The sequence below is a fragment of the Haliotis rubra genome, unplaced genomic scaffold (assembly GCF_003918875.1).
Source record: "Haliotis rubra isolate DU_JTF1 unplaced genomic scaffold, ASM391887v1 Scf305, whole genome shotgun sequence".
In the NCBI taxonomy this organism is placed as follows: Eukaryota; Metazoa; Mollusca; class Gastropoda; order Lepetellida; family Haliotidae; genus Haliotis; species Haliotis rubra.
Window position 1 is genome coordinate 386,774 of NW_025766975.1, and position 26,759 is coordinate 413,532.

The 26,759-nt window shown below is 39.9% G+C and overlaps 1 protein-coding gene across 1 annotated transcript; it reads right to left on the reverse strand.

Moving 5' to 3' along the window:
• Nucleotides 1-7,933: 7,933 nt before the first annotated feature.
• Nucleotides 7,934-22,946, reverse strand: LOC124282876 (fucolectin-like). The gene is made up of 4 exons (XM_046718912.1): nucleotides 22,861-22,946; nucleotides 11,535-11,768; nucleotides 9,257-9,493; nucleotides 7,934-8,668 (listed from the first exon to the last, which is right to left on the reverse strand). Exons 1-4 carry the CDS (start codon nucleotides 22,904-22,906, stop codon nucleotides 8,424-8,426), a joined length of 762 nt encoding a protein of 253 aa, XP_046574868.1. The 5' UTR covers nucleotides 22,907-22,946; the 3' UTR covers nucleotides 7,934-8,423.
• Nucleotides 22,947-26,759: the final 3,813 nt, after the last annotated feature.

Genomic DNA, 26,759 nt, shown 5'->3' on the forward strand with positions numbered 1-26,759 from the left:
TCACGGGCACCTGTCAGAAAGTTTGCAAAGGCAAGTCAATTAGTCGCGATCGTCACGTGCTGACGTCACCCAAGATCACCTTGACATTAGACAACAGTGATGAAACTTTTTTCTTATTGTATGCATGTGTGCCACAGTTGCAGCTGATGTTATCAGGAAGGTTCATATGTACATAATTCCGAGACTTGGACGGAACTGTGTCAATACCATTTCATCACGAACCGATTTGAGTTCTCTTCGAGACGTTGCAAGAAGAGTGGACTATTGGTGACATCGACGATTATTTCAACAGTAAAACGCGTGGTTTAAATTGGCTCCGTGTTAAAACGAAGGCAAAGGCAACACTGGATGCAGGGAATTTATCACGACAGACTTATTCCTACACATCGACGCAGTTATCACGTATCATTGCACTGATGCTAATTTGCATATCACGTTATCCGACTTTTCTCATGTTTATATGCAAACGGGCATATTCTGAAATCAGAACAAACGGGCGAAATGCCAGCCTTCCAGTGAGCTTTAGATATTGTTTTACATAATTGTGTAGATATTTTTCGACCGCAAGGAACATGACATTATATACTGATAGAAACAAATAAGGGAGCACATGAAAGTACAAGTGTTCCTTTATTTATTTATAGAATTTCACCCAGCAATACATACCTTGTGAAGAAACCTCGAAACGAATAAAGCAATACTCGTACTTTCATATGTTCCCTTATTTGTTTCCATGAGTATATAATTATGCATCATCGTGGCTATATCACTAGCTCTCTGTAGGTCTTCTGTAACAGGTGGAGCTGTAAAACCGATATAAACACACAATAACTACAGAAATGGATATAGGTTTCTGTATTTCTTAGGATATTTTTAATGAAAGTTAACCTTTCAAGCACATATACTCTGAAAGCCAAAAGAAACGTTACCCTCCTTCCTAATGACAGACGTACCAAGCATGGACGTCCACTTCTTGGTCTGTCTACGGTGACCCCAGTCTATCCGAAGCCCTGAATAAGTCTTATAACCGTGATACGATGACATCCGAGGGAGTTGGCAACAGCATTGTATGTCGACCCCATCTGCACCATCGCAATGGCTCTTTCTCTCTCGTCAGCTGTTGTTAATCGTGGCATATTTCTTGTACTTGAAATTTTCTTTCGTGATTTGCGTAAAGCTGTGTTGTTAAGCTTTCTTGTAAACTAATACCTTCTAACATATCTTTGATAGTTTTATAAGTAATTCATAAAGGTAGGAGGGTAACGTTTCTTTTGGCGTTTAGTGTATCTATCTCGATGTTTTGAGTTGTCAAAAATGAAACTATGTACAACATATTGAATAATGAATGGCCACAATGTGCCGGATGGCCGTAGTGAAGTCCTGGGCCTCCTTTCACAAAGCACTAAAGTGATCGTAAGTCACTAAGGTAACCGTAGTGCAATGTTAAAGAATGGGAGTTAAGGTTAACCTTAGTAAAGGTTGCTTCGTGAAAGGAGCCCCAGATAGGTGAGCGACATCATACCTTAAAGTCTCAGTTATTTTGCCGTTTAGAATGCACTTCTTTCTTCGAAACTTCCGATCATGCGTAAGAAGTTGTTCCTGTTTGCACGAAACGAAGTAGAACCATTTAAAGTATCTAGTTCAGTGTAGCGATTAATTGTTCACACAATAACATTCTTTCATTTTCATTGATGTCAAATGTTGGTTTGAATTTTTAAAGAGCAAGAGATACAAACAAAATCGTCCATCGATTTCTACTGAGTGACATACAGGTTAAGCCCTGACGGAAAGTCACCTATTCAGGCTTCAATACAAAGCGAAAATATAATTGTTTTTCAAGATAATTATTTAAGATATAACCACACAGAGCTGTGTTTTTGGTATTTGTGTTCTTCTATACTTCAATTTAGATTTGTTATTCCAATGTCAAAATGACAACACTTTGCATAATAAGAGGCACAAATACAGTCTCTCTGAACCTTGGCAGTTTGATCTGGCAAGACGAGTAGCAGACAAACAGGCAATTGTTTATTTACGTCTCACTTCTGTAGAACATGATATTAACTGCATATAAACATAGAACATCAGTTAAATTACAGAACCACTCAATATGAGATATGAGATACAATTGCCGTTTCAAAATCTTAAAACCTACAAGCAAGAAATCAACGAATATGCGATCGGATGAAATGCGAATCGGCGGCCATCTTCGGGAATTTCAGAATCGTGGAACATTCTACCCACGGCAAGAAAAGGGTTGTTCAATTGTAACAGTTTGAATCGGCATGAAGTGAATGATACGTTTAAGACAATATGTTCCGCAGAAAGACAAGGAAGTTTTTTCAAACCAGTTTACTCATTAAAGAACTCAGAGTCATTGTAAAGGTACACAGGGATCAACACGCAATGGCGAAACGGATGATCATATCCTGACTAATCTTCAGCTTCTTTTTCTCATGTGTAAGGTCAAGGTAACGGTAGGAACACGACTGCTCAAAGTTTCACATTTCGTTGTGCTAAGAGAACACTATACATAGGTATAGCTTTGATCAAACACAACCGGTAACTGAAGTTGGGAAACAAAGGACACTACAAATTCTTTTTTTAAAATTCATCAGCTGATTGTTGGATTAGTAATCAGTAAAATATATTTTTACTATTTTCTTTCAAATATAATGATGATTTGAAAATAAAAACAAAATATCAATAATATACTATCGAAAATAGAAACGCATAGGCGTTTTGTATTTTTAAAAATCTATTAATTACTATTGTGTTCAAACAATTGCGGGGCGGTGGGGTAGCCTAATGGTTAAAGCGTTGGCTCGTCACGCTGAAGACTGGGTTCGAATCCCCACATTGGTACAATGTGTGAAGCCCATTTCTGGTGTCCCCCGCCGTGATGTTGCTGGAATATTGCTAAAAGCGGCGTAAAAACAAACTCAGTCTGTCAGTGAAACAATTGGACTGAGAGCCAGGAGACCCGACGTTTTGGCCGTGCTACGTCGACACCACCGCGCTCAACGTCTCCGTTATCTAACATTATCCACTTGGTTGTATAGACATGTCCCTCTTGTAAACTGATGTAAAAATTCATACACTAAAATCTATTTGTGGACGTGTTATACATTTTTGAAAAGACAACATTTTCGCAACAGATTTCTGGGTTATGCGTTTCTTTTTTTGAATAGTGTACCTAGGTCGGTCGGTATCTTAAACATGTTATCTTTGTAAAAATCAATATTTTTTCTTTTCTTAGAGACATATTTACAGCATTTAACTAAGTGGCTGCCATGTTTCAGTCGTTCACGTTTTACTCCAGTTATCACCGCAAGTTTAGACATAATCATATTTTAACAACAGTTCTTTCCATTTCCCATTACATGCGAAAACAAACCCGATATACTTTTGTTGTTAAATGCCGCATTCAGCTGTTAAGCTATATGACGGCGGTCTGTAAATAGTCTTGTCGCTGACATCTTGAACATCGATCTGCGATGCATGTATTACCAAATCAGCGAGCGAGACCCTCAATCCCGTTTGTCGCCACCTACGACAAGCATGGGTTGCTGAAGACCAATTCTAACCCGGAAATTCACGCTTTTATTAGTAAGGAATTTATATACATTTAAATACAGTAAGCATTATATACATGAAAAAACTAAATAGACTACACTCCCACGGCACAATCACCGTTACTATTTCACGTATCATTCCACAAGATCTGAGACCAGGTGTTTATCAGGAACTGGTTATATCTGACAGGTGTCGACTCCCAGGATGGGATACCATGTGTTATACATACTTCCAAACGAGACACCATAACAGTGCCAAAGATCAACTGTGTAAGCAATACTACTAATAAATGTTAACTTATCACATAGTAAATAGTTCGATCTACGCTATTAATAAAAAAAATAAAAAAAAAAAATAAAAATTATCACACGTTTTATATGAGACAAGCCAGGTTACAGCCGTGTGTGATACATTGATACGTTTTACAGATTGACCATGTTGAGGGACCGCCCCCGTGGTGTAGTGGTTAGAGCGTCCGCCTGGAGAGCGGAAGGTCGCGGGTTCGATCCCCGACCGCGTCATACCAAAAGACGTTAAAATATGGTACTTGTTGGTCCCTGCCTGGCGCTCGGCATTACTGGGTACAACAAGGACTGGTCGGCTCGGAGTGAGTATAATGTGTCTGAGTGGGGTATTCATGCTTCACTGCGGCATGGTGTCTCAGTGGGCTAGCACTATAAAACCAGCTTAAGTCTGGGCTAGTACAAGCATACACACACGCATGCACGTCGTCATATGAGCGAAATATTCTCAAGCACGACGTAAAACCCAATTTCACCTCACCTCACCTCACCATGTTGAGGCTATTTACTATATGCAAGCGGATAGCCGTTTTACACATTCTTACACACCATTAGTCAAAACAGGCCACACATCGCCCTTATCAGAAATTGCTAAGTAGTCCTGTCCTACTCTCCATTATCCTTATCCAGCTGGAGTAAGTGAGTATGGTTTTACGCCGCTTTTAGCAATATTCCAGCAATATCACGGCGGGGGACACCAGAAATGGGATGCACACATTGTGCCCATGTGGGGAATCGAACCCGGGTCTTCGGCGTGACGAGCGAACGCTTTAACCACTAGGCTACCCCACCGCCCCTTATCCAGCTGGAATGTTGCTGAGTGCGACAAACCAACATACACATCCTTATCACACATTATTATAATGACCTCCCCGGACTTAAGTCTACGTTAGCAAAAATAAATGAGTTGATATTAAATGTACGGATTTTTGTCTTTTTTTGGTTGTTTCATAATGAGCTTTCCAACTGCAGGTCGCCAGATAACAAGGGCGATAACTCTAAAACATCAACACGTTTATTGTAATTTATATTGCTGGATAAATGAAAACTGAATTTGGAGATTATTTAGATTTTCATTCTCGAAAAACTGAGACTGGTCTTGTGGTCGTGAGTTGGTTCACAATGTGTGCTTGATATTAAAGACAATGTTCACATTCTCTCTCACTCATTGTGATCCTCCGATCCTCCTTAGCTCTGATGAAGCATGAATGAGTTGGTATTGTTGTACGCTGCTTGTATGAGACTCTTGAAAACCGGGGGTAGCATTGGTCGATGGCAATCCATACCTGTCATTCTCTGACGTATCTGATGTGTGTATCGTGCTTGTAAATTTGGGAACAAAAAATATTTAAAAAAGAAGAAGAATCATACTTGTCGTAAGGGGCTACACACGGGATCGGGTGGTTTGATTCGCTTACTTGTTTGATGCCATCGCAACTTCGCAGATTGATGCTCATGATGTCAATCACTGGAATCTACAGTCACGTGACTTGATTATGCAGCGTTAATCACAAAACAAGGAAACAAAAAGGATAACGTAATTTACGCCATAAGCATTAACTTGGTAAATGAAACCTGCATTATAACATGGACCTTTAAAAATTAAATGTTTATGTGAGGGCGTGATTGTACCTGAATCGACACTTTTTATTTGTATTGCATTTCTGTTCATAAGACTTTACACTTACTATTTCTCCAAGTGTTTCCTGTAGGTCAAACATGGTCAAGTACAGGAAAAGACAACCCTTTTGTTATGCTCTGTGTACAACAAGTGAAACAGCCACTCGCCTCCCCTTCTCGAGGTGATATGTTTGGCTTCAGATGGACGCGTCACATGTTGAAGAATATTCCTTCATATCCATAGTCACACAGAGCACATGCGGAGCTTTAATGATTTATTACTGAGAATACCATTTTGAACAGAGAGTTTTTAGACCTGGCAAGTTGACGTGTTGACATGTTGTGTGATTTTAAGGCGCTTCAAATAATTTCGGAGCGGCATATGGACAGCGGTCAGTAAAATCAGTAAAATATATCGCGAACTTGCCTCTGAGGACCTGAAGTATTGTGATGCACTGATGTTAAGTGCGTCTTAAGAAGAGGAGAGTATACTTTAAACATGAGTAGTTTCTAAACTTGTTGAGGACATATACGAGGGGATGTTGTGTCCACATGTAGGTGGTGTATAGGCTCTGGGAAAACAACTGATAGTGTGTGTTTGTGTGTGTGTGCGTGTGTGCGTGTGTTTGTGTTCGTGTGTGTGCGCGTGTGTGTGCGTGCGTGCGTGCATGTGCCTGCGTGCGTGTGTGCGTTACAGAATAGCAGTGTTCAGTGATGTTACTGTGTCGGCCAACACGAACGCTATGATCCATGTCCACTGTGTAGGCTGCTGTACCGGCCTCGCACGATCATGGGGCGTCATGTACCCAATTCTTTCATCAAGTTAAAAAAGAAAATGCCCACAAACTATTACCACTCAGGGCACATTTTCACCTCCCCGGGGGAAACCGCCAGTGAATCTTTAGGAGGTAAACAATCATCACCCTTTCATCCTGTGTGGTACCCGTGAAGATCCGGGTATAGAATTGATCTTCAGTAACCTTGACCGTGTCACAACTGGTTGGGTGAAGGGGTGTACCATTGTCGACATTTGACATCTCAGTGTCGAGAAATCGTCAGCAATGTCCTAACTACTGGGAAGAAATAGTACAGTTGAACATAAAAAATAGAAAAAGTGATAACTGAACTGGGTGTAGAGAGTGATGGCGAGAGTGAATCGGATTGTGAAAGTAATTGACGTCTGTACGTTGTAAAGTTAGTAAACCAAAATATGACTGTATATCTATATTGCATTATATGTATGGCCAGAGGCCCATGTGGCTTGCGTCAATAAAATCTGTCTGTCTGTCTGTCTAAACAATTCAATTAAAACATGAAATGATTGTTGTTTCAGAAGTGCTGTTTTCCGGGACAAGTTCTGTAACGAATCCTGTATGCATGCTTCGCACAAACGCAACATTAATAACATTCTCTGCTCCCCTATTTAATGAAGTTAACCGTTTGTGCCATTTGACCTCCCGGGTCATGCATATGTAGAGTAGCTCAGGTCTAGCTGAACACGCTGTAGTCGTAAGAGGCGACTATAGGGATTGGGTGGTCAGGCTCGCTGGCTTGGTTGACACATGTCATCGGTTCCCAATAGCGCAGATCGATGCTCGTGCTGCACTGGATTGTCTGGTATAGACTCTATTATCTAGAGGCCGCCGCCATATAGCTGGAATATTGCTGAGTGCGGCGTAAAACTAAAGTCACTCACTCATCCTGTCTGGCCCCATTCACTACCGTGAGAAGTGGACCCTATTTTTGTGGGGAGACACAGCACGTAACATACAGGTTCTACTACACTAAATAAAAATCCTTTGCACCAGTTCTGATCGACGCATGTGACATCCGATAATTTATTGATACTGTGTATGATATTTATGTGGATTTTTGAAAATGTATGTTCATCCAGTGATAAAAAATGACCACATTTTAGGTATTAAGTGCTGTCTTTCTTTTTTAACAAAATAACTTAACTTGTGCAGAGATATTGTCATGTAGGTGACATTTTGTGCGGTACTGGGGGTGGTGTGTTTTCTGTACTTTGAAAAGGAATTGGTCAACCTGTCAACATTTGAGAGAGTGAGTGAGTTCAGATTTACAGTTTTATCGGCAATATTTCAGCCCTATCGTGACTAAAGCAAGTTTGAAATTCATCATAAATACGTACAAAATTATAAAAGGATGTCAACAAGGGACACTAAAACAACTAGAATATCACATATATGAATATTAAATTAGTTTGTAAATATAAAAGTTTAACTATAGAAGACGATACAATGTAAAAACAGGCTATAGTTTGCAACAGCTGGCGGTGTATCACCATTCTAGGAACCATGGGGACTTAGGATACATTTGCTTCCTGCATGGACCCTACCTGGATATACACCATCCCTTCAGCTGTTAGCAGGTCTAGAAAATCTAGCCATAAATTAAAATAACATATATCCTACGGTTAAAGATCGTGGTATGTTTCAGTTTGGTGGAATGCTTTGGGAATTACGTACTGGAGGACAATAATTTTACAAATGATCGCTACATACTGGACCAACTACCGAATCTCTGACCTCGGTAACACTTGATGCAAGCAATTGCATCAATGTTTTAGAGTAAGGTGTTATTCTGATAGCGTATGTACATATTTATTTGAGGGGTAGATTGCAAATGTGCGGTCTTTTGATTGTTGCCCTGGAGTATGTCAATCGCCAGTAACAATAATGAATTAATTCATTAAGATCAATTGAATTGCGCATTGATTGATTTATTCAATTCCAATATTGAGTGTTTTCATCCGTAATATGTTCTAGATTTGCATTTAACCTGTATCCATATCTCCTCAAGCCCGACACTACCTAAATCAGTTATTACTTTTGCACAGGTGTTATTCTAACAGACTGTGGTGATGGAGTAAGGTAATTCACACTCCAGGACAGGAAATGGTTTTCAACAGATATTATATCCATAATATCTCCAGCCGGGAGCGTTGGTCAGTTGCTCCACAGAGGGTTTTAGCTTATATATCATCTCGCAGGTTCCCGTTGACATCTCGTAGTTCAAGCCGAGACACCGGATGTTCCGGTGGCAGTCACTCGCGCATTCAGCAGGTGAAAGTACGGTGACGAACTTGCTGGCGTTGTCAGTCATGAACCGTTTTCCTACTTCCGCTGTGAGACACTGTGGACCACAGTCTGAAACATTGTGTGTTGTACAAATAAGTAATTAATCGAATCTACACTTTTCTTTTCTCCTATTATTTGCCCAACTTTAGATAGTTTTTGTGTCGTAAGAAACAATTTTCATGTAGCTCAACGACTTGTTTCTGGAATATTATCCTATCAGACATTTGTTTAATGGTATTCAAGAATGCTTAAACATTAACATTTAAACCTTCAAAAAAGGAGACCATAGTGCCATGGATAAAAAAGTAAAATCGAAATTTTACTGGCACATTTTAAAGTGAGCTTAGTTTTACGCCGCTTTTAGCAATATTCCAGGACTACCAAGGCGGGGGACTCCAGAAATGACCTTCATACATTTGTACCCATGTGGGGAATCAAACCCGGGTCTTCGGCGTGACAAGCGAACGATTTAAGCACTAATCTACCCCACCACCCCAGTACATTTAGGGGCACCATAGGACACGAATAATAATTCAGCTTGAGATAGAGGCTAACTACAATTAGCAAGATAGAAGGGGCTATTTGTTCTGTACAAATGTAGGGTAAAAGTGGCGTAAAACCTCACTCACTCACTCACTCACTCATATTAATACACACCTGATTTTATCAAATTCCCTCTGACAGCAACTTCACACATTGTCAAATATTCAATTGTCCCGGGCACATAGACTTTTCGGACTATGAAAAATCGACCAATCACAGGTGCGTCACAGGTCAAGGTCACCTGCACACCAACTGTTCCAGGAAAGGCCGTACACCGTTCCGCTTGAGGGATTGGTAAAACAACCGGCAGTTGGCTTCCCACTTCAAGAATTAGGTTTTGAAGACGATCAGCTGTTGGGGATGAAATAAATACGTTAAAAGTAGAGAATATATCATCTACTTTAACTCGAAACAGGGCGCAGGAAAACCCGGGTTCGACACCCCACAGTACGATGTGTGAAGGCCATTTCCGGAGCTTAAGAAAAGATGCATATAAAAGAGATTCCTGTTTTTAACAAACACAACAGTACTTTTTATGTAACATTAGGGCGCACAAAGCAAATGTGTATGGTGTTAACTAGGCTAGTGATTCGAATGTCGTTCGTAAGAGTTCGCTTGAGTGTTAGATTCCCCAAATAAGTTCAATATTCGTGATAAGGTTGGAATATTTACAAAAACGTCCTGAAACAGAATTTGGACCCGAAAATTTGTTTGAGACGGAATGAAAACTGGAATGTAAAAACAGAGAAATTTCGAAAAAAACATAATCCACCGATACTACAGTCTATAGTTTGAAAACAGTTCGTTAACAGTTTAAGGTAAATGTCCAAAACACAACTGAGATAGTAAAATACACGAGAACACCATCGAATATTCATTTCATTTCCAGATTGTTTTGGGGATGTACATTAACACAGTGGTTAAATCGCATGTGATCTTCACAAACCCCGGGTTCGATTCCCCTACATGGGGACAATGTGTGAAGCCCATTTCTGGTGTCCCCCGTCGTGACATTGCTGGAATATTGCTAAAAGCGGCGTAACTAACTCACTCACTAGTTTGTTTTACATAGGTATGTGCTCTATTTACCCCGGCAGTTTAGTAGATCTAGGGCTGCTCCTCCTCCCCCCCAACCCCTCCTTCTCTCCCCGCGCCCCACACACCTTCGCCCCTTACCCCACCCCAGGCTCAAAAGTATGTGGTCTGTATTTAAGTCATTGCTCACCCGTGTTCCACAGTGTTACATTGGTGACATCGTACACATCTACAACCTTCGGCCCCCTACCCCCCACCATGCTCAAAGTATGTGGTCTGCCCTTAAGTCGTTGCTCTCCGGCAATGTCTCTGTTCCACAGTGTTACATTGGTGACATCGTACACATCTACAACCTTCGTCCCCCTACCCCCCACCCTGCTCAAAGTATATGGTCTGCCCTTAAGTCGTTGCTCACCGACATTGTCTCTGTTCCACAGTGTTACATTGGTGACATCGTACACATCTACAACCTTCGTACCCCCTACCCCCACCCTGCTCAAAGTATATGGTCTGCCCTTAAGTCGCTGCTAACCTAACATGTCTCTGTTCCACAGTGTTACATTGGTGACATCGTAGACATCTACAAACTTCGCCCCCTTTCCCCAACACCCTGCTCAAAGTATGTGGTCTGTCCTTAAGGCACTGCTCACCGACAATGTCTCTGTTCCACAGTGTTACATAGGTGACATCGTAGACATCTACAAACTTCGCCCCCCTTCCCCAACACCCTGCTCAAAGTATGTGGTCTGTCCTTAAGTCACTGCTCACCGACAATGTCTCTGTTCCACAGTGTTACATTGGTGACATCGTAGACATCTACAAACTTCGTCCCCCTTCCCCAACACCCTGCTCAAAGTATATGGTCTGTCCTTACGTCACTGCTCACCGACAATCGCTCTGTTCCACAGTGTTACATTGGTGACATCGTAGACATCTGCAAACTTCGTCCCCCTACCCTACACCCTGCTCAAAGTATGTGGTCTGTCATTAAGTCACTGCTCACCGAGATTGGCTCTGTTCCACAGTGTTACATTGGTGACATCGTAGACATCTGCAAACTTCGTCCCCCTTCCCCAACACCCTGCTCAAAGTATGTGGTCTGTCCTTAAGTCACTGCTCACCGAGATTGGCTCTGTTCCACAGTGTTACATTGGTGACATCGTAGACATCTACAAACTTCGTCCCCCTTCCCCAACACCCTGCTCAAAGTATGTGGTCTGTCCTTAAGTCACTGCTCACCGACAATGGCTCTGTTCCACAGTGTTACATTGGTGACATCGTAGACATCTACAAACTTCGTCCCCCTTCCCCAACACCCTGCTCAAAGTATGTGGTCTGTCCTTAAGTCACTGCTCACCGACAATGTCTCTGTTCCACAGTGTTACATTGGTGACCTCGTACACATCTAGTAAGTCCACCAACCACCACGTGTTCACGTCGCCGGTGATGGTATGTGTGCAGGAGTTGCCGTCTAGTCTACTGTTGGTGTTGCCGTCAACTGCATTTCCCGCACTGGCGTCGATGTGGTCGAAAACGTATTTAGAACTCTGGTAGGCCACCTTGTGTAAGGCCACGTTGGCGCCGGTAGCACCTGCAACAGAGTGATGTCTGATTCAGTTTGCTACAGGTGAGGTGAGGTGAGGTGAGGTGAGGTGAGGTGATACTTCATCCCCTCATTTGCCATTTTTGAATGATAACAATAAATGCTGGACAGCTTCTTTATTACAGTGGGAGCGACGTTTCGGTGTTTGTTCTAACGCAATGCCTCTCAAAGATGCCCTTTTCCTTCCCCCGTGGTTTCTAGATATTGGGGACATTTCAACAATCAGACAGATTTGAATGTGGTACGTTTATAAGGGTAACCAATCAGGGCCCGGTTGTTCAAAACTCGGTTATCTTTTAACCAGCCGTTAAGTACATTTAACTGACTGTTACCTAATTACAGAGGGTTGTCTTGTTGTTCAAAACCGCCGCTAACTTTTTAACAGTGTGGTCAACTCGCAAATGGCGTTCATGGCCAATACTGCTTTCATGATGCCAGTTCAGCAAAGAAAGGATAGGGTGTATCGTGGACTTGACTTCGATATTGGAAATTATTCTGACGAAGAGTTACGTACGAAACTGTAACTATGCACATCATAGGAACTAAAATACATGTTGTACAAGTACATGATGCCAACGTTTCATTTTTTAACACTTGTGGAAAGGTTTATATTTTTATGTTTTTCTACACTAAATGTGTGAATTTCTTCTGTAAATATTATTCAAACAAACACTTTCAAAGAATATAACATGTACACCCTATACCCACGTATGATATGATATTGAACAAGGCTAAATGTAGATAATGAAATTAGTTTCATGAAAAAAAAATCCGAACGATTACATTATGATACTGAAAGTGTAATCGGCGGGATATGGTGATTGTGTATACTCTTATTCTACCGACCTTCACCTCAGAGAAACTGACAAATACACTCCCATTTTAAGATAGAGAAGAAGCCAGAAATGCCGATTATTACCGTTGTCGTTCTGCGTGATTTTGCGTCAGTCATGGTGTCACGCACCACAGAAACTTGACAGTTTCGTGTAAACTCATCACATTCCTGTATTGTATCTATTTTTAATTTCCTATTTCTTGCTACTATGCTCTTTCCATTCAAATGGGTGTCTGAAAATTTGAGAAAATGCTACACAGTGTAAAGTCTGAAATTTTCTTTGTTTACATTTCAAACAGGTGTTGTCTTTCGAGCACAGCAGTTGTTTCCATCCCCAATATATTTCGTTTCACTTTATCTAGACACTTGGTATTGGTGCCAAAAAGAACAGTCGTAATTAGATTCTAAAATGTATGAGGAATTCAGTAGGGCTGGGACGAGTAGGAAACTTTCGTTCTGAAAGCTAATAAAGCCCTTTTTCCAATTAAACAGCTTCATCATAAAATGAAAAATCTTTCTCCTACTATCTTATTTCAAATGTTTGATACACAAATTAAGCCTATCTTACTATATTGCTAGGAAATATGGGGTTTTCAAGAGTGGCTACTTCTAGAAAGATTTCACGTAAAATACTGTAAATATGTTCTTGGTGTTGGTATTACCACAACAAATGCAGCTGTTTTATCTGAATGCGGTCGTCATCATATGTGTTGTGATTCTATAATTAGATGTGTTAAGTACTGGTGTAAATTATTGATTATGGAAGAGACTAGATATCCAAAACAAACCTATATTATGTTAAAAAGAATGGACGATATTAACCGCAAGTCATGGGTAACTGAAGTGAGGAAATAAATTCATATTTATGGTTTCAGCTATGCGTGGGAGTTTCAAAATATTGTTAACACTGATTTATTTTTTAAACAGTTCTCTCAACGAGTTAAAGATTGTAACATCCAGTGTATATTTTCTATGTTAAATGAACATTCTAATTTAGAGTTCTAGTCATGTGTCAAAAGTACGTTTAATATGGAATCATACTTGTCAACATTATACAACAAAGATTTAAGAAGATTTTTATCACTTTTAAGATTTGGTGAATTAAATATTATGAAGAATACAGGCAGAAGAAATAATATCCCAAGAGAATTAAAATTTTGTCCATTTTGTAAGAACATTTTAGAAGATGAGGTTCATTTTATGTTTATTTGCCCACAATATGATGATTTAAGAACAGGATACATGTTAAATATTGTCTGCAAAGATAGAAACTCTCTCATTCGCCTTCTTCAAAATGAAAATAGCAATTATTTATATATGTATGCAAATTCTATTAAGGAAGCGTTTATGCGACGTAGCGCGTTATTATTGTGAATATATAAAAATATGTTCTAGTTATTGTGCACATCATACCTTTTGTATTGCAATATATATTGTACATGGGCCTGTGGCCTTTCTACTGAATAAAGTTATATCATGGAATCGAGTACCCGCAGGTACGTACCCGAATCGGAATCGAGTACCCGAAAATGTAAGAAATACATTCGTATCAACTTTCTGAATATTCTATCACGATTTGACAGGTTATTGTAGAAAACTTGAACAGTTGGTAATAAGACATTAAAACTGACCTCAAGCTATTTAATTTACGTCTGTTTAAACAATATAGACAGTAACATCATTACTTACATTCCTCGTTATAACAACGATCGTTTGGTTACTGCTGCTACTGTAACTTAACTACTCACTGCTCATGTACAGATAAATTAGTCATTAAAACTATGCTCCATTAATCGGACAATACCAATGATGTAAAACCCCGTGAATTACCGGGTTAGAATATTGATCTTCAGTAACCCATGCTTGTCGTAAGAGGCGACTAACGGGATCGGGTGGTCAGACTCGCTGACTTGGTTGACATATGTCATAGGTCCCCAATTGCGCACGTCGATGCTCATGTTGTTGATCACTAGATTGTCTGGTTCAGACTCGATTATTTACAGACCGCCGCCATATAGCTGGTATATTGTTGAGTGCGGCGTAAAACTAAACTCACTCACTCACTCACTCAATGATGTAAATGTGTGTTACGTCAAAAATGAAAAATAACAGTTATTGTCTGCCCTTGTCATTACAGAGCTCTCTCCCTTTCCGGATAATCGATTCCCAGAAATAGGACTCGATTCCAGCTGTACCCGACCCGGATTCGAATACCCGAGTACCCGTCCCAGCCTGAGAATGCAGTGATTCATTTGTCGCCGCTGAATATGAAATACAAGTGATGTAATTGGCGTTTCAATATCGGCCTTCGCGAAACGTGATTTTGTAAACACTATCCAATAGGGCGCAAAGTGCACTTGGGCGTTCGTGTGAGTGTATTTATGAAAACATCTGAACACGATTCCGGGCTTATCGGCAACGTTTCAGAATTATCAGTGATTTTAAAAAACCCTGATATCATTGTTAATTAATATGCTATTTTTGAAAGTCTATACTCCAAGTTATTATCCGATTTTGTTTTGATATGTCCGTCTGGCATCCCTTGGCATTGGATTTTAATTATATTTTTACTAATCATTTCAGCAATAGGCCTAATTTCTTTTTTATTCTTTGAATGTTTTAATTGAAACAAATCATCTTTTGAAAATGCTGTATTAATTGATGAAAACTTAGTTAGCATAAACATTGCTCTCGCAACTGATGTGTAGGAAAATAAACATAACATTATTATGTATCTATTTCTGTTGTGAGTGATATGCAGGCCTACTTCGTAGTCACTTTGATTAAATATTATATTTGAATATCGAAACCTTTTTGTCACAGCGAACACAACACTATCTCTTGTCATATTACACGATAATATTTCGAATTTTTAACTTATTTTATAACAATATCTGAATGCTAATGTTATACACTGATAGGTTCATATAAGGAATACTATGGCACAATAGTATTTCTCTGCCGAATCGTTGCAGCGTTCTATAATGCACTTATGAAATATAATACATGTTTTCCGACCGTGATGTCATTAACAAGAATTATGCATTTTCTGCAGTCACTTGTGAATTGAACTAAATGAAGGTTCATCTGATTCATGAGTATCGAGGAAATTATGTTCATCTATAAATTAGACGCAGCTTCATGTTTTTCAAGACATCTTTCCGGAATATGCGTCTGTGAAGGCGTTCAGATAATGACGACATTGCACAGTATTATTCATGAGATTCCTGTCAACAGTAAGGTCGGATAATAGATCGATTTTATTCAGCAGTGTTGGCCCTGGGGCCTATAGTACAATTACAGTTTGATTACATGCACTTTGTGCTAGTCACATATTCAGTTTCTATTGGCATTGAATGCATATTTAAGATAAAAGCTATAGTATTAATTTCACAACATCTATATTGTTTGATGTTAAAAGATTTGGCAATGTGTGTTCATACATTACAAGTTTTGACAGACTTGGCAAATAATTAATAAATGATATTGATAGCATCTTCACAACTTGGCCATACAGTCATGACAATTTAAGGAGTGAAAAGTGAGCGATAGTTCTTGTGGGAATTCAAAGATTCATTAAGACTGTAGCCGTCTAAGCGTAACTCTGTGTGCAATATTTATACATGTTCTATCCACGGACAACATGCTTCTAATATTAATATTATTTTCATGGATTCATTATATTTTATCTATAGCTGTGCTATAGTTTTTCTGTTGCTGGAATTGAAGTACGTCCTACACAGAGCTGGGATCATATCAATGTCTTTGAAAGATAAATTATGCAAACGGCTGGAACCTTGTGTTCCAATACAAAACGTTCGTAGCGCTACGACATTCGCATGCCTATGATAAACTATAGAGTTGGCCTCAACCATTGACTGGATTACATTCTCTTCGTCAGCAGAGCAATTTCGACTTCTCTTTTTCCTTGGGGTGCAGGCGACATTTTGCGTTTCCATTTTTGGTAAACCGGAAGTAAACAGAAAACGGAACTATGTGATATATGGAAGCTAACCAGTGACGTTAACCATATTGTTAAATTTGACGGCGACGTTAGCTAACGGCATGACTAACCATGTTTTGAACAACACATATTTAACGTTCGGTTACCTAACGGCCGGTTAAGGATTTAACCGGCCGTTAGGAGTTTAAAATAACCGAGTATTGAACAACCGGGCCCAGATAGATAGTTAGTTAACCAACTAAGTACGTTTCCACGAACACCATCATTTCCTAATTTGTGCAATAAACCTTTATGCCATGACCTGTAAAAGCTTTTGAAATATCACAAAACAGCATACAGTAAAGGTGGACTGAGCATATATTATGATAAATGTCTATGTTGAGATGTAGTAGAATGACTAGCAGTAAAACCTGACTGGAATTTACTTAAAATATTATGGTCATGGAAATGGTCGTGAACATGCTTTACCATTATTCTTTCAAGGATTTTCCAAAGGACAGGAGATAAACTATTAGGTCTGTAATTAGTTGGGAGGGATGCATCTCCTTCTTTCAAAATAGGAGTAACATTACCCGTTTTCCACAATGTAGGAAATACAGTTACTCAGTTATATATTATACAACAAACAAAGAGGTTCAGCTATAGATGTACAAATTCGTTTTAACACTCTCATGTTAATGCCATCAGGTCCACTAGATTTGTTTGCTGGTAAGGTCTTATCAGTTACCTCCTTTTCGGTTACAATGACATTTGTTATACTGTTAACACAGCGATGGCTAACAGGTGGCAAAGTCTTGCCGCCATCAGTAACATTTGAAACAGATTCAAAATATTCATTTAATGTTTGAGCTTTTTCCAAATCTGTAAAAACTGAAGGTATCCCAGAATCATCAGTGACAAGAAGGGGAATGGGTCCCGATGTGAGTAGACTGAAGTGATAAATAGTTATCAAAAATAGATTAAAAGTTTCCCTTGGCTATTCTTTTTAGATTATTTACTTTATATCTTTGCTTTTTTGTATTTAAATAGCTCAGAAGTATTCAGAGATCGAAATGCTTTTTTTTCCTTTAGACGTTCTTTTTCTTTTAAGTATTTTACGAGGGGGTTGAAAAAGTAGTCAAACTAACTATATTCTCGATGTCCAATATTTGAAAAAAGCTTCCATTTTATTTTGAAGGAATCATTAGCAAAGTCATATCCAAAATTTCATGTGGGTAATGTGGTTAACGAGATATTAGTCATCACAACATTGGGGTATTATGTTTCTTGCAAATTTGCAGAAAATGGAAAACGATCTCCCATTTGGTATCTAGTAATAGTAATAGTCCGCTTATATGGCGCTCACATCCAGGCACATTGCCTGCTCACGGCGCTACGTACATTACTATCCCCGATCATAGGACACTATCGTAGTTTCCGATACTTTTTCAACTCCTTGGGGACTGTACAGCCATGCTGCCTGTTAGGCGCAATGAACTAAACACTCACATTGCCAGCACATACTCACGGGTACCCATTTTACAGCTGGGTGAACTGAGAAAGTGTAGATCTAAGCATCTTGTCCAAGGATACTACGCAAATGTGCCCATCTCGGGAACCGAACCTCGGTGCCTCCTCGAAACCGGGCCTTCAGCGTGATAGGCAGACGCCTTACCACTGCACTATTGCCTACCTCTTGGATAATGGTATACCCTCAGATAATATCATATAAAATATATTCAGCATAGTATTGAATGACTTCCCGTCATCATCAACATTCAAAGATTTGGATTGCTTGATTTGCATTTAGACGGGGACTGTTTTTTTTAGGACACCCTCATTTTACATTTTCAAAAACATTGTGTCCAGATATAAAACATATTGAGAGCTGACACTTGTGTGATCATTCAGTATTTAGTTTGAACCCTTGACACCATGTATGAATAAGTGAAAACTTTAGGATGAGTTATATCGTATGATGACGTCAACTGAAAGGGGGTGGGTTGTGTCTCCAAAACAAGCCCTTTCAGTAAACATGAAGGGGGAGTCACTTGAACAAGCGATTATAGTTTAAAATTGCTTTTTTGTGCAGTTTAATATCTAAGTTTGACTTTTACCAACATACAACATGTTTTTGCATATTTTGTTTCAATTGGTGTAGGGGGATTCCCGCCAATACACCTTGATATAAAATTGGATCAAAATCTATTAATTCTCCCCTAAGTTCGCGGCTACCAAGCTTGGCACGTGCAAAACTGTTACACCTTCGCTGTGACCTTTAAAATGACCTCAAGGTCACTAAATTCAAGTGGTGTCGGTAAATCTCCGATCTCCAGTCAATAAACCTTGGTACCAAATTTGAACAAAATCCATCATTTCTTTCTCGAGTTCTTTCAGTAAACCGAAGGGGGGAGTCATTTGAACAAGCGATTGTAGTTTTGAAATTGCCTTTTTGTGCAGTTCAATATCTAAGTTTGATTCTAGCCGACCTCTACCAATCTCAAACATACAAAAATGTTTCTTGCATATTTTGTTTCCTGAAGTTTAATTTTTGATGCAGTTTATTGCTAGTCAGCTAGGCTATTCCATTTGTCCGAACCACAACATACGGAGACAGATCATTCAGCAGACCGGGTGCTGTACTCTGGAATTGATTACCTGAAAATGTCAGAAAATCGGAAAATATCATCAGTTTCCGATCTTGTCGCAAAACCATCCTCTTCAAACGAGCATTCGACTAAGCGCACATGAGCAGGCCTCTGGATATGTAGCGCTATACAAATGTCTAATTTGATTTGATTTGATTTGATATACCCGTAAGAAACGTCAATCCATTTCACTTGTGACGGTGAATCTCGCCAATAAACCTTGGTACCAAATTTGAACAAAATCCATCATTCTTTCTTGAGTAATCGCCCTAACAAGCTTATTTGATGTATGAAATGCAACGAAATATAAACACCCGCGTCTTTACGAGTGATTAAAACTGTTATTACAATTTACGTAAATATTTATTACATTTTACCGCAACGAAAATTATTACAATTTACGTCAATTTTTATTACAAATTACGTTTATATTACACTTTACGTCAAGTTTATTACACTTTACGTCAAGTTTATTACAATTTGCTACAAGTATTACAATTTGCGTTTTTATTACAATTTACGTCGTAACACCCGCGTCATTTAAAACCCTGCACCTAATTACACACACTCAATAGTTTTGGCTCCGGTAGATGGTACACTAGTACAGATGCCAATGTCCAGAGATATCCAAAACACCAATCATCCGATGACGACAACCACCAGTCTAACTTAGACTCAGTATTATTCGTTACACTGCTATATTGGGTCTAACAAAACCTTGTAACCTTTGAGCGACCTATGACCGTCCAATCAAACGCGAGACGGCCGAACGGATTTAACCAATCAGACAACGGCTACTATTTAGGGTTCGGCTGGACTTACAAAATGGATTTTCTCTTCCCCGTTCGCCAACACTGATCTCCAAACAAATGAAAATTGCATAAATAGAGAATATAGAATACTACACGAGGTCTCATAACATAAAACCGAATTATACGTTGCGAGTTCTTTAACTTGACAAAATAGTGTATATTTTATGTGAATTTTTTATGGTTTCAAACCGAAGCCGTTTTCAAAGAGGTTGCGGAAGAATGTTGTTCTGTAGTACGATTTGTTGCATGACGTCACACTGTAATGACGTCACTACGCCAGTTTGCTCGTCTGACCCCCTTGGTAACCGACATCACGATGCATGTCAGTTGTCAACGCCCCGTACAGTTTCCTCCTACATTACAAACAAGAGAAAACGGTCACGTGATATGTAGTGATGTTATGTTTCTTAGTTAGCATGTTGTTCTTACACTTGCATGACGTCACACTGTAACATTACTGGTGGAAACTTTGCATTTATGTCGCCCGATGCAAATACTCCGTGCATCTCAGTTCGACTCCCAGCGACAAGGCAACGTTCGCAATGTTTAGTTCGATTCCCACAATGCATTTAAGTTGTAGAATGAATGAATTCACGTTTTTGTTATGAATGAAAAAGTAGCTCCGTCACAACGTGACCTAATTGAGAGGTCAGCGGTTATCCAATCAAATCGTTAGAATCTCAGGTCAAGTCGTTACGACACAGGTCAGCGCGATACGACACTCGTGTGACGTACGAGATTAGTTTGCAACTACCTATACGTTGACCACGTAGGTAATACAACACAGATATTTGCCCTGCAGTATTTACGTTTTGGGGTTTCTGGTGACAGGGCTATCATTAGCTAGTATTTCAGCAAGCTGACATGCTTGAATACTGACAAAACGCTATTTTCAGTGACTGTTTACTCACATCTGTGGCGTGCCGCACTAGGAACCGATCGTACGGAAAATAGCATTCGGAATCGTTCGGTACAAACCTTTTGGAGGTAAAAGTTCAAAAGGTATGTGCGAATGTCAACTTGGTAAGATTTGGTAAGCTGTGTTCTGATTGGTCAATTGAAAAGGTTATCTGACGCGACCTTCCACAAGGTTTTGTTCCACTCAGTATAGCAGTGTAACGCATAATAATGAACCTAAGTTTACTTAGACTGGACAACCACCAAACGATAACGGTGACGCCACACGGTCAAATATTTTATGCTTGCAAGAATTACAATCATCCACATTTACATGGCAACATCATCGTTTTAGAGTGTTTAATTAATTTTCAATAATCTTATCTAGTTTGCATTATCCCTATTGCCTTGATGACGCGAATAAGCGGGCGAAACTTTTTAGTGGAGGGTCACCTTGGGATGAGTCGTGATGACGAAGTCAAGTGACGTCACTCATTCATAAACGTTCTCTTGTCTATTATTGCGCAGCTACTATGAGAAAATATGAAATTTGAATCTATTCGACCATAAAATGTTGCGATTTTATGGTGTGTTAGAAATAGATTACTGTACTCGTGTCTGTCAGATACCATTTATCTTAGAACTCGTAGTTTGAGAACGTTCTGTGGTGATTGGGGTCCTCAACTGAAGTTGAAGGCCATGACAGCCGAGACGGAAAGTGCCGGAGCCGATCACCACAGCGAGTTAATGGAAGCCATTTTGTAAATATACCATGCCTGATTCACGGGTCTACCTAAGATCGTAGATTTGGGCCTCAATACTTACAAGGTGCAAACCGCGGCTTACTCCATAGTGATCCGATATCGTAGTGAAGCCTGTCATCAATACAGTTCTAACGGAACCATCCCTTATTTGTATAAACATGGTATAGTTGGCCCACTGCTGTTTTTAAGATATTGGACACACAAATAGAGAACGTTATATAATATAGCTCTGAGGGGCGAAGTATAGATAGAAACTGATCATTTAACTGATTGCAAGACATTTCTCTACGTTGGTCCAAAAACACCAAATATTATAGATGGTGAATGTTGCCGATACCCTTAGTTTATATATGGATGCAGTCTGTCGCTGTATAAAATACTTAAAAGTATCCAACTGCGCAGCATATGTAATATGTTACTTAAGTTGGTCTTTGGAAAATGATTCCAAATACCGACCAAGTGTAATCCCCCCAATAAAATATACTCATGCCAATAATGGTTGTCACCCCTCCCCACCCCACCCCCTCTCCAATTAAAAACAATTAAAGGGGGTGACAACCATTATTGACATGAGTATATATATTGTATTTGACCACTTTCTAAAAGGCATCGTCTACAGAAGCGGATACAGCTTTTTGAGAAAGAGTGGGGATGCACACTCTTGAGAAGGACAAAAGGTGGGGGTGCGCACCGCTGCGAATTTGTAATTGGTGAGAGCTAACAGTAGGACGAACACTTGATGTGCGTGATCGGTAGTGTTCCATTCAAATACTTCCCAAAACTAATTTAAATATAATCAGGCCCCGATTTCTCGAAACAAACTTAATTTTTACTCAAATTTGAGAAAATGCATTTCCCAGAATGAACTGAAATCGATATTAAACTCAAACATAGTAGACAACTTGAGTTTGGTGAATAGAAGACTTAAGTATTTGGGGATTTTTTATTAAAAAAATGCAGCTGGGTTCAAAATTCAGCTGTTTCAAATTGTCCAACTCAGTTTGAAATTTGAGTAAAAACTTAAGTTTGTTTGGAGGAATCGGGCCCGGGACTTTATGACGATAGAGTTAACAAAGCGGAAAACGACTTATTTTCGTGCCATTGCTTTCTTTAAACTTGGAATGGATGTAGCCGCCTCACTGCTCCATTAATCATAACAAGTCTTGAGGCAATATACTTACAAGGACACAGAAGAGGTACAACAAACAGTAACGCCAAGCTCGTCATCTCAGTAGGTTCCGTCAGTGTTCAACGTTGCTCAACTTGCGTGGTCTGTCTGAATGATTCATTTGTCTCCTTGGAGGTATTGGATGCGTCTCGCGATCGATCGAAAGCTCTGCGTGGATCCATCCAGTGTATTGCAGGCAGCTAACTCGGTCACAGATATGTTTGTTTGGTTAAGCTGGTGTGCATGCGGGTGTGTCCGTGTATGTGAGTGCGTGCGAGTGCGTGCGTGTGTTTGTGTGGTGGTGGTGGGCGCCAATATTCCATCCATATCACGCCAAACAAACGAGTGATTCTGAGTAAAACAGGGGACCATCTTCAAGAATCTGACTGTGCCAATGGATCAAATGTGGTTGCATCTTACGACATGTCTCTCCTGAACCAAATAGACGGAGCGAAATGTCCAACACCAGGTTAATATATGTTAGAGGTGAAATGGGCTGGTACTCATGTCTAACCAAACAGAGACTGGAAGACTTTCGTTACTTCATAAATCTCAACAGAATCGAACAGACAGACAGCTTCATGACGTTTTAAACTGCAGTAAACGAAGAAAAAAGTCCTTTTTTAACACTGTTTTCAATAATAAATCTTTCAACATACATGATGTCATTTTCTCACAAGGCACAGACAAACAGGTTATATCTACGATGTTTAAAGAACTGAAGGAAATGGACGAATCTAGCTGGTTTGCAGAACTGTGGAGCGATACAAGAAACCCGCAAAATGGAAATAAACTTCGTCACAACCGTTTGATTAAAAAAGATTTGGTGACTGAATTATATGTTCAAACGATTATGTCCAGACAGCTAAGAAAATACACTGCAAGATTTAGATGTGGAAGCCTCCCCTTACATATACAACAGGACGGCACACCAGACCTCCCACCCCTTTAGAGTTAAGACTCTAAGTTTAGTACAGATGTTGAAACTGAAGTTCATATTTTTTCTGAATGTAAATTTTATGATGACCTGCGTAATAACCTTAGTCTTTACCTCTACCATGCACAGGGGCCTACAGATCTCTTTATCAAATTGTCAATTGAAAATAACCCGAAAATGATTAAATGTATTTATACTGTAATTAGAACCATGTATACTAGACGTCAATTATTTCTGTGATTCTATGATAGTGTCTCATAAGCCAAAAAATGGCTGGTTGTTAAGATTTTTTGCTTATGCTATAATCATGATTTTAAAGTGTATTCTTAACTTGTGACACTTTAATAAACTATTTCTGTCTGTCTGTGTGGTTTGAGTACACTAAAGGCTTTGGTAAAAAAAAGCCCACAAACCTCGTTATATTTTTATTTTATTTTCATGAGAACTCCAGATTACGTTCTCATTTAAAATTCAAGAGAAAAGTACAGGCGCTGCCCTGGGTGATCGCATACTTGGGCTTCATGTATGTCCAAGCTTAATCGACTTATGTACACTTAAATACGTTTAATACATTTCCTTAGTTTTGGGACCGCCTCCGTGGTGTAGTGGTTAGAGCGTCCGCCCTGAGAGCGGAAGGTCGCGAGTTCGATCCCCGACCGCGTCATACCAAAAGACGTTAAAATATGGTACTTGTTGGTCTCTGCCTGGCGTTCAGCATTAATGGGTACAACAAGCACTGGTCGGCTCGGAGTCAGTATAATTTTTGGCCTGTGCGTTGATGTTTCATTATCAATAAAACTCTTTGAATAATTCTTTAAACGTCATTTACTTTAGATGCTAAAACTTCCGATTCAAGAGGTGACACTGTAAATATGCGATGAAAAATACAATTTTCTGGGAGAGTATATATTTGCATCACTTTAATAATATAATGATACTGGGTGTGTGTGTTTGTAAACTCTTAAAAAGAAGAAACGCAGAGGCCAAAAATAAGGAAATGAATTAAACGTATTTAAGTGTACATAAGTCGATTAAGCTTGTACATAGATGAAGGAAATTCGACACACGGATGAACATATGTATTGTTGTCATTGTCAGCATGTGTGGACACAAGGGGGCGTTCAGATCAAGGGGGCGTTCAGATCTGGTGACACCACCCCTTGCAGTCATCACTGCTCGACACCGCATTGGAAGGGATTGCACAAGTCATCGGAGAAGTGGGGAACTCCTCCTGCACGACGTTGGCAAGTTCTGCAAGTGTCTGAGGACGATGATGACGTTTACGGATGCGTCAATCGAGTTCGTCCTACAGATGTTCGATCGGGTTCAGATCAGGCGATTTGGAAGGCCAGGGAAGGACATTGACGTTTGGATTGGCGAGATAGGCACCTGTTACACGAGCTGTGTAGGGTCGAGCGTTGGCGTGTTGAAACATCTCCCTCTGGCGGTTAGAAGTGGGAGGAGTCGAGGTCGCAGTATTTCGTCGATTGTGTTGAACCACCACTAGCTCTGATCGACCCGTGTAGGACATGATTCCCCACACCATAACGCTTTCTCCACCAAATCTGTCCACCTGTCAAACGCAGTTCGGCGCAAAACGTTGGTGCAGGAGGAAACGCGATTCATCGCTGAACCAAACGCGTCGCCAGTTCCCCAGGTTCAATGCCTGTACCATGTTGCAGCATTGGACATCTCCTTGTCGGTGAAGTTGTGTCAGGACAGGTCCAAAATTTTGCTCGATATGTTCGAATTTCCACTTCTCTCAGACGATTTCTAATGGTTTGGTCGGAATTTCTACGAAGACCAGGCACATGTCCTGCAGTGTCCATCGCTGTAGCAAATCGGTGACGTGGGTGAAACACCCGGATGAATCGGTGCTGATCAGAAGTGGCCTTAGTCTTCCACTTCTGGGACGATCTTGGGTCGAATTGAAGCGGGTGTATCGATGCCATAACCGTGATATGGTGCCGGGGTGGACGCTGAAGTGTCTTGCAACGGCAGGCTGGGACTCCATTGCTTCCAAAGTCGGATATTTCGGTCAGTAGCATTCAATCATGGCATTTTTTATCTTCGTTTACGTCGCAAATTTTGTAATTAAACGATGAATTTGATTTGGCCTTTTATAGTCGATAGAAATGAAATGCTGAAAACGCTTGTGCGTTTCTCTTCTTTTAAAGAGTGTATATTATGTTAAGAGCAAACACTACAATTGATATATTCGACTTTTGTCGGTACAAATTTAATCCATTGATCCCGTATTGAGAATGTATCGTTTATTCAGATTTTCTGGTAACACATTTTGCTTCCAGCTAAGCTTTTCAGTCAAAGTGTCACAGCAAACAATGGCTAAGCCGTTCAAGGAATAGTATTTTAGACATTGACAATTTAATTAAATATGACACGCAGCTGCTCGTCAAACGATGCAATCCCATGTTCTTTCCTTGCTCATTGACCCGTGAAGGCCCGGGTTAGAATACTTGCCTTCAGTAACCAATGCTTGTAAGAAGCGACTAACGGGATCGGGTGTGGTCAGGCTCGTTGACACATGTCATCGGTTCCCAATTGCGCAGATCGATGCTCATGTTGTTGATCACTAGATTGTCTGGTCCAGACTCGATTATTTACAGACCGCCGCCATATAGTTGGAATATTGCTGAGTACGGCGTAAAACTAAACTCACTCACTCCTTGCTCGTTACACTTACTTTGAGTGGTCAAGCTCGGACAGCTGGTTAAGAATTCTTAAGCACCCTAAACATTCTTATAAATACGGCCCAAGTTTTAAGTCGGATCTTCACGGATCTTCGTAGTAATTGATCCCAGAAACCAAAAGCTGCGAAAAATACTGCTGACATGGCGTTAAGCACCATTCACTAAATTTATTATCCAAAACTACTTATTATTGTTTTGTCTTTTTTGTAACGCATATTTATACACTCTCAGCTTAATGAATTTCAATGATTTTGTGAAACCTGC